At 40.9% G+C, this 12,640-nt stretch overlaps 1 protein-coding gene across 1 annotated transcript in view; it reads right to left on the minus strand.

The window, feature by feature from the left end:
• The window catches only part of LOC125454115 (low-density lipoprotein receptor-related protein 1-like), a 1,886,982-nt gene that overhangs the window by 111,262 nt on the left and 1,763,080 nt on the right, over positions 1–12,640 (minus strand). The window contains exons 72-73 of the mRNA XM_048534492.2: positions 11,729–11,851; positions 7,002–7,136 (exon numbers count right to left, since the gene is read on the minus strand). Coding sequence (XP_048390449.1) covers positions 7,002–7,136; positions 11,729–11,851 — 258 coding nt within the window. The remainder of the gene's footprint in view (positions 1–7,001; positions 7,137–11,728; positions 11,852–12,640) is intronic.

Raw genomic sequence — 12,640 nt, forward strand, 5'->3', positions numbered from 1 at the left:
TTAATGTATCTACAGAATGCCTTCGGATTTTCTTTAACCTGACTTGCCAAGGTCATTTCATGGCCCCTTCTTGGTCTTCTACTGCCCTGCTTGCATACTTTCCTGCTTTCCTTATGTTCCTCACAGGCCCAGTCTGATATTAGCTTCCTAAACCTTATATATGCTTCTTTTTCCCTTTGAAGTAAATTCACAACCTCCCTTGTTATCCAAGGGTCCCTTACCTTGCTATCCTTATCCTTCATCCTGACTAGAACTTGCAGGTTTTGAACTCTTCTCCAGCAGGTCTTTAAATGGTTCCCACATGTCAAATGAGGACTTGCTTGATAACAGTTCCTCCCAATTAACACACCCTAGCTCCTGCCTAATACTGACATAATTTGCCCTCCCACATTTTAGTACCTTCTCACAAGGTCCTGACTTATCCTTGTTCATAGCAATCTTAAAACTTAAGAAGTTGTGATCACTGTTACCAAAGTGCTCTCCACTGAAAGATCAGTCACCTGGCCAATCTCGTTAGTCAATACAAGGTCCAGTATGGCCTTTTGTTGAGTTGGACTATTCACATATTGTTTCAGGATACCCTCTTGGATGCACTTAACAAATTCTGCCCAGACTAAGCATCTTGCTCTCAGGGATTCCCACTCAATATCGGGGAAGCTAAAGTTATCCATTACGACAGCACTTTTTTGTTTGCATCTTTCCATAATCTGCCGACATATTTGTTCCTCAATCTCTTGGTGGCTGTTGGGAGGCCTATAGTATAACCAATTTTTGTGCTATACCCATATGGCCTCAGTGGATGAGCCCTCCAGCATGCCCTGCCTGAGCGCAGATATAACATTCTTCCTGATTAGGAATGCAGCTCCTTCCCCTCTGTTACCTTCCTTTCTATATCATCAAAAGTAACAAAACCCTGGAACCATCAGTATTAAACTGATTGAAGTAGGGGACATAGGGCAGGAGGGATCGCTGCTGAGAGCTATCAATGCTCTGGTGGTTCCATCTGACCCGCATTTTTCTGTCATGCCATCAACCACACAAATACCTGTACATCTACAAGAAAGACTGCTTTGACATTTTATCCCTTACAATGTCGGCAGTCCTCCTGGTAGCTGACACTGCCAAGAGCTCAAGACCTGCTAAGCCATTCATTTACTGGCAGCTCTCATTAAGTGAGACCTTTATTTCCAAAGACTTGATTTCAGAGGAAAATCTGGGTTGATTGGTTTCAAACTGCTTTTTAAGAGGAAGATGGACCTTCATATTGAAGAGGTAGTGTGAGCATCCCACCAACTTTTGCACAAGTAAGTAAGACACTGACAAAAACAAAAGAGTTCTCCAAAGGTACCTGGTAAGACCGACAAATTAAATGAAGTTTGGACTACAGAAAAGGCCACACCAGCAAGTTGTACAGGAACAGAGCAGCCTCTGCTCTTGACCTTGTCCAACAGGTATGAGCTACATGCTGCCTGTGAGGATGAGGAAAATGGCTGTGGGAGGATGAGCCAACTGACGACTGAGCCATGGTACAGGAGGCCATTTAAGAGAGAGGAGCAAAAAAGCAAGTGATAGCTGTAGGGGACTCTATAATTAGGGAGATTGATAGCATCCTTTGTAAGCAGGATCGAAAGTCCCGCATCGTGTGTTGTCTGTCCCATGCCAGAGTGACAGACATCTATGACTGGCTTGAAAAGATGTTGGAGCAGGAGGCAAGGATCCAGATGTTGTGGTCCACGTTGGTACAAACAACATAGGAAAGGTTAGGAAGGAGAACCTATTTGGGGATTATCAAGCACTAGGAATAAAATTAAGGAATAGGACCTCAAGGCTCGTAATCTCTGGATTACTACCTGAGCCAAGTGCAAATTGGCTGAGGGATAAGAAAATTAGTGAAGTAGACACATGGTTAAATGAGTGGTGTGGGAAAGAGGGTTTCCATCTCATGGAGCTTTGGAACAGGAGGGATCTGTTCTGTTGGGGTGGTCTCTACTTGAACTGATCTGGAACCAGTGCAGGAAGTATAATTGTAAATAGAAAAGAAAGCAACAGATTTGCATATGTGCAGGTGAATTGAGACGAATTGAAGACTATGAAAGAATTTAAAACGAAGGAAAACTGAGGAGATACTGTGAATGGAGATGTGAGAATTAAAAGAAATGTATAAAGCTAGCCTAAAGGCACTTTATCTGAATGCCCGTAGGATGTAAAACAAGGTAGATGAGTTAATGGCACAAATTACTGCGAATATTAGCTATTACGGAGACTTAGTTGCAAGATGGCCATGAATACAAATTAGATAATTGGGAGCATCAGACTATTCCGAAGGACAGACAGGAAGGTAAGGAAGATGGTGTTACTCTGATATTTAAGGATGGCTTAGTTAGAGATGATATAGGTCCTATGGAGAATAAGGTTGAATCCTTTTGGGTGGAACATTAGAAATTCTAAGAAGAAAATGTCATTGACAGATGTAGTCTTAGGCCACCAAATAATAGCATCACATTGGACGGGCAATAAACAAAGAAATAACTAACGCCTGTAAAAATGGTACAGTAATGATCATAGGGATTTTAATCTACATGTCAATTTGTCAAACCAGGTTGGTCAAGGTAGCCTTGAAGAGGAGTTTATTGAATTTATCAGTGATAATTCTTTTGAAGAGTGTGTAATAGAACTGAGGAAGGAGCAAGCTATTCTAGATCTAGTCCTGTGTAATAGTTAGGGATCCTCCTGGAAGGAGAGACCACAGTTTGGTTAAATTTAGAATACAGATGGAAATTGAGAAGATAAGATCCAAAACTAGGTCCTGTGTTTAAAAAAAGGAGACTACAATAGAATGAGGGAGGAGTTAACTAAAGTGGACTGGAAGCAAAGACTTTATGGTGGGACAGTTGAGGAACAGTGGAAGAATTTTGAAGTAATTTTTCAAAGTGGTCAACAAAAGTATATACCAGTGAAAAGGAAGTCGTAAAAAGGGTAATCAGCCATGGGTATCTAAGGAAATAAGGATGCTATCAAATGGAAAGATAAGGCATACAAAGTAGCGAAGACCAGTGGCAAACTAGAAGATTGGTAAAACTTTAAAAGTCAACAGAAAGCCATAAAAAAGCTATAAAGTAAAGTAGATTATAAGAGTAAATTAACTCAGAATATAAAGACAGATAGCAAAAGTTTCTCGAAATATATAAAATGACAAAGAATGGCTAAGGTAATCTTTGGTTCTTTAGAGGATGAGAAGGGGGATTTAATAATGGGAAATGAGGAAACATGTCAGTAATTGATGGCAAGGAGACTTAGATAGGTGAGGACGTAGAAATGATCATGATCACAACAGAGGTAGTATTGGGTAAGCTAACGGAGCTAAAGTTAGACAAGTCACTTGCCCTGATGGAATGCAACCCAGGGTACTAAAAGGGATGGCAGGAGTAATAGCAAATGCCCTCATGATAATTTCCCAAAGTTTACTGGACTCAGGGGCAGTTCCAGCAGATTGGAAAACAGCAAATGTGACACCACTATTTAAAAAAGGATGTAGACAAAATTTGGGGAATTATAGCCAGGTTAGCCTAACTTATGTCATAGGGAAAAAGCTTGAATCTGTTATCAAGGAAGAAACACCAAGACATCTAGGTAGAAATTGCCCCATTGGGCAGATGCAGCATGGGTTCATGATGGGCAGGTCATGTTTAACGAATTTACTGGAATTCTATAAAGGCATGACTAGTGTGGTAGACGCCAGGGACCTAGTAGATGTGGTGTATCTAGATTGCCAAAACGTGTTCGACAAGGTGCCGCACCAAAGGCTGCTGCATAAGATAAATATGTTTGGTATTACGGGCAATATATTAGCATGGATAGAGGTTTGGTTAACTAACTTCAAGCAAAGACTGGGGATAAATGAGTGATTTCCTGGTTGGCAGTGAATAGTGGTCTGGCTCAGGGATCAGAGTTGGGACCACAATTGTTTACAATTTGCAGTGATGATTAGGAGTTGGGGACCACGTGTTGTATATCAAAGTTTGTGGATGACACGAGGAAGCGTGGTAAAGCAAAGCGTGCAGAGGACTCTGAAAGTTGGCACAGCGATATAAATAGTTTAAGTAAGCGGACAAAGGTTTGGCAGATAGAGTGCAATGTTGATAAATGTGAAGTCATCCATTTTGGTAGGAATGAGTGAAAAGGACTATTATTTGAACAGTAAGAAAATTACAGCATGCTGCTGTGCTGCGGAACCTGGGTGCGTTTGTACACGAATCGCAGAAGGTTGGTTGCAGGTGCCATAGGTAATTAAGAAAGCAAGTGGAATTTTGTCCTTTATTGCTAGAGGGATTGAGTTCAAAAGCAGGGAAGTTATTTCACAGCTGTAAGGCCACGCCTGCAGTACTGTGAGCAGTATTGGTCTCCTTAGTACAGAAAGCAGGTACTAGCTCTGGAGAGAGTGCAGACAAGTTTCACCAGGTTGTTTCTGGAGTTGAGAGGTTTGGCTCATGGGGAGCGACTGAGTAGACTGGGAATATATTCACTGCAATCTAGAAGAATGAGAGGGAATCTGAAAGAAGCATATAAAATTATGAAGGGAATAGATAAGCAGGGAGGATGTTTCCACTGGCAGGTGAATCTAAAGCAAGACTGCATAGACCTGAAATAAAGGGGAGCAGATTTCGATCTGATTTGAGTAAGAACTTCTTCACCCAAAGGATTGTGATTCTGTGGAAATCCTTGTCCATTGAATTAGTTGAGGCTTCCTTGCTGAATGTTTTTAAAGCTAAGATACATCATTTTTTTGAACAGTAAAAGAATTAAAGGTTATGGTGAGAGGGTGAGTAAGTGCGGATGCAACCACAGAAATATCAGCCATGATCTTATTCAATGGGGGAGCAGGCTTGAAGAGCCAGATGGCCTACTCCTGCTCTTCGTTCTTATGTTCTTAGCACTTAGGACACAATTTTTTCCATCTCATACTAAGTATGGACATGTGTTAGGCGTTAATTAGCTCACCATCTCCACGGCTGAGAAAGTTTGTTGAATTACACATTAATCAGCTTTTTGTAATGACATGGAGGCAGACAGCTAGATCAAATACCCTTTGTACTTCTGTATTCACAACGCTGTAAATTGAAACTATCAAAGACCCCCAATAGTCACTCCAATGGTTCTGAACTAAACTTTTTAAGAACCATTCACTGACCTTGCAAATGCTTAATTTCCAGACACCAGTTTTGTATCTTAAATAGAGGACTAAATTTTTTTTTAAAAAATGCCGTTTAAATTTCACAGAAAATTAAACAACAGTGATCTAATTAATGTTGATGCTTTAAACCTGAAACATTTGTTTTCAGCTCCCATTCTTAATTATGTATGTATTATGTAATTCTTAAAAATAGAAACAAAATAACAATTATTAGTTTTGCTGAAGAATCAATGAATTAAGTATAAGAATCAATAAGAGACAGGTGGGCAGACAAACACTGTTAAGGGATAGATAAAATTAACTGACAAATCTAGCCAGATTATTTAAATGGCTTTTGTGGTGTGTGTTTCACAGATATAGATATAGTTTTTGGTTGCTTTTCTGGAACAGCTGACCACGGTCACCTTCTCAGTTCATTCAGGTAAGAGTGGCAAAACCTCTTACTCAATTTTCTACTCTTTAGGCTTCTAAAAGTTGGTGTGGGAGATTAGGCCAGGAGCATTCAAACTTTCATGCTTTGTCATCAACTGGCAAGCTTATTTTCCCATAAAACATATTTTTTTTAAAAGAAAAAAAACGACTTCAACTATGTTTCTGTCCTCAAAGACCAACAGTCTTTTCCAGCGGCCTCACTTACATTCAGGATCAGCTATCCGCTTGACTCCTTCCAGACTCACCAGAACCAGTTCTCAGGCACTGACATTATTAATAGCTAACCTCTGCTATCTCTTTATACACAATGCCCTTCTCATGGTCTCTGCATCTTCATGAACCTTTTTGATCAAGCCTCAACTTTCAATTAGCTTCAGGTCTGGCTTCACAAACAAATAAAAGCTCATTTTATCTATTTTGTTTCCTTTTACCGCAAGCTGTTTCAAAGTCCACAAATCATGAACAAGTCCATTAAGAAAAAGGAAAAATCAGGATTGTTCAGAGCTGATCAGCCATCTTTTTGGGCTGAGGACTGAGTTGTAACACACAGGTTCACCTGAAACCGTAGATCCCTCAAAGGATACAAGCGTTTCAGTCATTGGGTGGAAGAAGGGCTCAGCAGTATGGCAGGAGTTGTCTTTCAGAAGTTGTCCCCTATCTATGTCTCTGATTGTCGCTAGATTGAGAGAAATTGAGCACACATGCTAACCTGGCAGGTAGGTCAGGAAACTGGCCAAACCCTATTTGCCAGGGAATTGGGAAGGTGGTAAATGAAAGTCTTTAATTGACGACTTAAGCATCTTAATTGCTGGTCAGTCCCCAGTGAGCCTGTTCGCCCAGCAATTAATTTATGTGGATGGCCTGAAGGAGCTGATTATCTCTGCAGAGCCAAATCACCTAATTGTTTTCTCTTCCCACAATCTCTTTTTGCTATCTCCTGGGAGTTGAAATTTTTACCTTTTGAACTGTTTGTTAGAACGTTTGAGCAAATTGAAACTTTTGAATAATGGTGGCAACTGAAACATGCACAAATATTTCTCAGTTTCTTACCAACTCCTTGCTTTGAAACAGAAGGATGACTGGACTAAGATTCGGATACAATCATATCAGTGCATTTACAATCTTGTCATAAATCTAATAGTTCTAAGACCATTAAGTTAGACATTTCTCATAAGGCTCCTGATGGAATTATTCATATGTATGTATCTTTTATCAAGCTAAAATGAAAAGAACATCAAAGTGTACAGCCAAACCAATTCTGCCAGAAATACATCAATTACACTGTCAAGGTTTCTCTGCAGGAGATCAGCAGAGATACACAAAGCAAGGGCAATTAGGACTTACAATTTTTACAAGACTTTTTACAATTAGGACTTACTTCTAGTACAGTCCTGTTCATCAGACCCACCATCCACACAGTCGTTGAACATGTCACATTGCAGTTCCACAGGGATACACTTCCCGTTGCTGCATGTAAACTCATCCTTTCCACAAGCCCTTTGAATTTGCTTTCCTGTTAGTTAAAGAGACAGTGAATTATGATGCATGATGCACAAATACCAAATGTTATATAAGGTACACTGACATAAAGATGTTCAGACAATAGAAAGAGTGCAACAAAGATTTACCAAACTGATTCTTGAGATGATAAAACTAACATATGAAAAGAGATTGGATTGGCTCAGACTATATTCTCTGTTGTTTAGCAGAATGGGGGGTATTTCAACAGAAATTTACAAAATTCTAGAAGGGCAAGATAGGGTAAACATAGGAAGGATGTTTCCAATGATCAAGGAGCCCAGTACAAGGAGTCACAATCTAAGGATGTGGTGTAGGTCATTTAGTATTGAGATCAGGAGAACTTTCTTCAGCCAGACAGTAGTAAGCCTATGGAATTTCTGCCACAGAATGGGTCTTTTTCATTTATTTGTGGGGTGTGGGTTATGCTGGCTGGACCAGCGTTTATTATCTATCCTTAATTGCTCAGAGGGCAGTTAAGAGTCAGCCACGTTGTTATGGGTCTACAGTCACTTGTAGGCCAGACCAGTTAAGGGTGGTGAGATTTCTTTCCCTAAAGGACATCAGTGAACCAGAGTGGTTTGTTCGTCTCAATTAGCAATAGTTTCACGGGCATCGTTAAGGCTCTTAATTCCAGTTTATTACTGAATTCAAATTCCACCATCTGCCATGGCAGGACTCGAACTCAGGTCCCCAGAACATTATCTGAGTGTCTGGATTAATGATCTTGTGATAATACCACTAGGCCATTGCTTTCCCTTGAATCCACAACATTGAATATTTTCAAAAATGAGTTAGATATAGTTCTTAGGGCTAAAGGGATCAAAGGGTATGGGGAGAAAATAGGAATGAGGTATTGAATTGGATTATATTGAATGGCGGGGCAGGATTGAAGGGCCAAATGATCAACTCCTGCTCCCATTTTTTATGCTTCTATGTTATGATAGGTTATTCAAAAAGTTGGCAATGTACATTTCAAAATTAAAACTGGTGGTAATGATGTGCGACTGTCCAGTTACTCTGGCCATGTCGATGTTTGTGCAGACTCAGTGTGTATATATGAAACCACAGGCTGGAATTGATACTCAGTCCTCCTGTAGATGTTTGGGATTAGCTGCCATCACATGGTTGCACCTTCATAGGCAACTTGTTTAGAGAAAAACATGAATTTTAAGCATACTATTTCACTAGCAGAAACCTTCATGTGTGTTGCAAACTGCAGGGGTTGGTAGGGGAATGCTGGGGAAGAGATCTTAGGTGCAATGAAATGAGCTGGCCCTTCCTGCAGTGCCGAACTCCACGGAAATGTAATTCTTAAAAATAGAAATAAAATAACAATTACTTATTTTGCTGAAGAATCAATGAATTATTTGTCAAGTGTGTCTTTCATTGTGCTAGGTTCTTAAATCACAAGACATGGATCCTAATCAGAGATAATGGGAACTGCAGATGCTGGAGAATCCAAGACAACAAAATGTGAGGCTGGATGAACACAGCAGGCCAAGCAGCATCTCAGGAGCACAAAAGCTGACATTTCGGCCTAGACTCTTCATCAGAGAGGGGGATGGGGTGAGGGTTCTGGAATAAATAGGGAGAGAGGGGGAGGCGGACCGAAGATGGAGAGAAAAGAAGATAGGTGGAGAGAGTATAGGTGGGGAGGTAGGGAGGGGATAGGTCAGTCCAGGAAGACGGACAGGTCAAGGAGGTGGGATGAGGTTAGTAGGTAGATGGGGGTGCGGCTTGGGGTGGGAGGAAGGGATGGGTGAGAGGAAGAACAGGTTAGGGAGGCAGAGACAGGTTGGACTGGTTTTGGGATGCAGTGGGTGGAGGGGAAGATCTGGGCTGGTTGTGTGGTGCATTGGGGGGAGGGGACGAATTGGGCTGGTTTAGGGATGCAGTTGGGGAAGGGGAGATTTTGAAACTGGTGAAGTCCACATTGATACCATTAGGCTGCAGGGTTCCCAGGCGGAATATGAGTTGCTGTTCCTGCAACCTTCGGGTGGCATCATTGTGGCACTGCAGGAGGCCCATGATGGACATGTCATCTAAAGAATGGGAGGGGGAGTGGAAATGTTTTGCGACTGGGAGGTGCAGTAGTTTGTTGCGAACTGAGCGGAGGTGTTCTGCAAAGCGGTCTCCAAGACTCCGCTTGGTTTCCCCAATGTAGAGGAAGCCACACCGGGTACAGTGGATGCAGTATACCACATTGGCAGATGTGCAGGTGAACCTCTGCTTAATGTGGAATATCATCTTGGGGCCTGGGATAGGGGTGAGGGGGGAGGTGTGGGGGCAAGTGTAGCATTTCCTGCGGTTGCAGGGGAAGATGCCGGGTGTGGTGGGGGTGGGGTTGGAGGGCAGTGTGGAGCGAACAAGGGAGTCACGGAGAGAGTGGTCTCTCCGGAAAGCAGACAGGGGTGGGGATGGAAAAATGTCTTTGGTGGTGGGGTCGGATTGTAGATGGCGGAAGTGTCGGAGGATGATGCGTTGTATCCGGAGGTTGGTGGGGTGGTGTGTGAGAACGAGGGGGATCCTCTTTGGGCGGTTGTGGCGGGGGTGGGGTGTGAGGGACGTGTTGAGGGAAATACGGGAGCCGCGGTCGAGGGCGTTCTCGATCACTGTGGGGGGAAAGTTGCGGTCCTTGAAGAACTTGAACATCTGGGATGTGCGGGAGTGGAATGTCTTGTTGTGGGAGCAGATGCGGGCGGAGGCGGAGGAATTGGGAATAGGGGATGGAATTCTAATGTCTGGCCAGGATTAATACTGCATTCCCTAACTGAAAATTTGATCAACACTGTATGGGCCATCCTTCTGAAGAGGTGTAGACATTGTAGTAATTTTGCACTCATGCAATAGGGATAAAGCAGTTTCAACTATGTATTCAAACTGGGTAACCATATTTATTGATTATAATGTTTACATCCTTGAAAATATAGTATTCCTAATTTATTCCAATTTCTGTAATATGAAATTAGATAGGGCGCTAGGTCAACAGTACAACATTAATTGATTCACACCAGGCTACCAGCAGATGTTACATGCTTCAGCTCACATACCCCTTGTGTATGCGTAACAATTAAATCAACTGGCACTATTCATGGTCAGGGATGGTTGACGAAATGATGTAATTGTTGATAAGGAAGAATTTAGCACAGTTAAACTCTCCAACAACAGTAAATAAATAACAGTGGAACAGTTTGACCCTGCAAATTCTTCACCCTGATCGTAAATGCAGTTGTTTAAGGCCAGTCTCACAAAATCACAACTATTTCTAACAAGAAGTCTTGTCCTTCATTTGTAAAAGCTAATTTTCAGTTCACCCACTCAATAATCATTAGATTATTGAGGTATTTCACTGTGACAACTGATTTACTTATTTATGATGAAAGAAATTGAAAAAGTCTGCACTTAATATCTTTAGGAGATTCAGTATAAGTATATTGGGTGTATAATATACATGTATTCAAGTCATAGGCTGTAATTTGAAACAACAAAGAAATATGTAAGCTATTAATTCAATAGTTCACTTAAATTCTCCTGGGTTTGACATTTCCAGCTATATAAAAATGCTCATAATTAGGAAGTTCAATATTTCAACATAATCATCTTGGACAGTTCCAGAAAATTGAGGAAAAATGTATGCTTGCTTTCATTAGTTTGCATGATTCTGATTCATAATTTTAAATAAATCACAAGGAACAAGACTGTTTAGCTTCAGAGATAATGGGAACTGCAGATGCTGGAGAATCCAAGATAACAAAGTGTGAAGCTGGATGAACACAGCAGGCCAGGCAGCATCTCAGGAGCACAAAAGATGCTCATCAGAGACCCTCTCTGATAAAGGGTCTATGCCCGAAATGTCAGCTTTTGTGCTCCTGAGATGCTGCTTGGCCTGCTGTGTTCATCCAGCTTCACACTTTGTTATCTAAGACTGTTTAGCTTCATTTTTTAACTGTGGTTGGATATGTTCTACTAAATATCAGCTTGGTTCAGTGGAGCATCAGGTGCTTCTAAGTCAGAAGGACATGGGATAGAACCCTACACCAGTGACTTCCAAAAGTCTCACTCTTTAGTGCAATGCTGAGCAAATGTTGCACTGTCAGAGGTTATGTTTTGTTTCAAAACAGGATGTTAACTGATGGTTCTGACAGTCTGTTTAGGTAGATATAAAAGTAGTTATGGAATAATTCCACTGTAGTTAGAATATTAGTTCCACCAACATTTATCTCCCGATCAATTTCAAAAGCAGGTAACTGGTCATTAATCCCATTGCCATTTGAGGCACCAACAGATAAATTGTTTGCAATGTTCCTCCACAAAAGAACAAGAAATACATTTAAAGCAAAGCAGTTGATTAAATGCAAAGCAACTTGGAATGTGAATTGCACTGTAGAAGTTTAAGTTCTTTCATTTTTCTCAGTATTGCTAAACTTGATGGCAAATCACTAATGTTGATTCACTACTTCATAGCTTAAATGAACATAATTCATTCTTTGCCTGTTGAAAAGATATGTACTATTATCTTTGAAACTTAACCTGTTAGTATTCTTAATGCTTTAGATGCTATCTAAATAAAATGGATGCACATACCACAATCCACTTCATCAGAGTTGTCACCACAGTTATTCACTTCATCACAAACTTGCTCAGGTTGCAAACACACTCTCCCATTCTTGCATCTGAATGATCTTGTGGGTGGACACTGGAACTTTACTTTTAAAACAAATTAGCAAAATTAAGCGTTATATACTCACAATAGATCTTACTGTAACATTTCATATCAATCTCAGGCTTATTGCCTGTAACTGTTCCTACTCTTTTTACTGTTGGTTCTCCTGCCAGTTCTGTTAAACCTAGCTGTTTAGTTAACCAAGATTAAATCCACCAAGTTTGATTCTTAAAGTAGTTTATGCCTTTGATAAATGATGTCTGATATCACTCTTCAAATGGATCTCCAAAGAAACATGCATGATGATGATATTGTCCACAGTTCCACCTATCTTGTGGTTCTTAAAACCAAATTTTTGCTCAGTATTGACAAGACCCCAGCTCTGGCTGCTGTCCATTATGGAATTGCTTTTCCAACCATAGGAAAGTCTTGATGCCAGCTTCCGCATAACACAGCTGCCACTATCCTGCGTTACATATAAATCCAGTGCCACATCTCCAGTGTTCAACTTGAGAGTCCAGAGATTCCACGCCAAGAATCAGAAATTGCATTTTCTAAATTTTATTAAGGAGGTTATAATAAAATAGCAATGAATGAACAAGCACCTTTGAGAAAATGTGTGTGGTAGTGGATGAGAGCGTGAGAGTTTCACACAGTGGGTTCCTGGAATTTATGACCTGAGAATAAGGTGAAGCTGGGTTGAATTGGGGCTGCAAGAGAGAGATATGCTGTTATTTGAAAAGGGATTGTGCAAGGTTACAGGGAGAAGACAGAACAACAGTTTTATGTGTAATGTTTCTGCAGAGAGCCAGAATAGATAAGTGGGATATGTG

The sequence above is a fragment of the Stegostoma tigrinum genome, chromosome 7 (assembly GCF_030684315.1).
Source record: "Stegostoma tigrinum isolate sSteTig4 chromosome 7, sSteTig4.hap1, whole genome shotgun sequence".
NCBI lineage: Eukaryota > Metazoa > Chordata > Chondrichthyes > Orectolobiformes > Stegostomatidae > Stegostoma > Stegostoma tigrinum.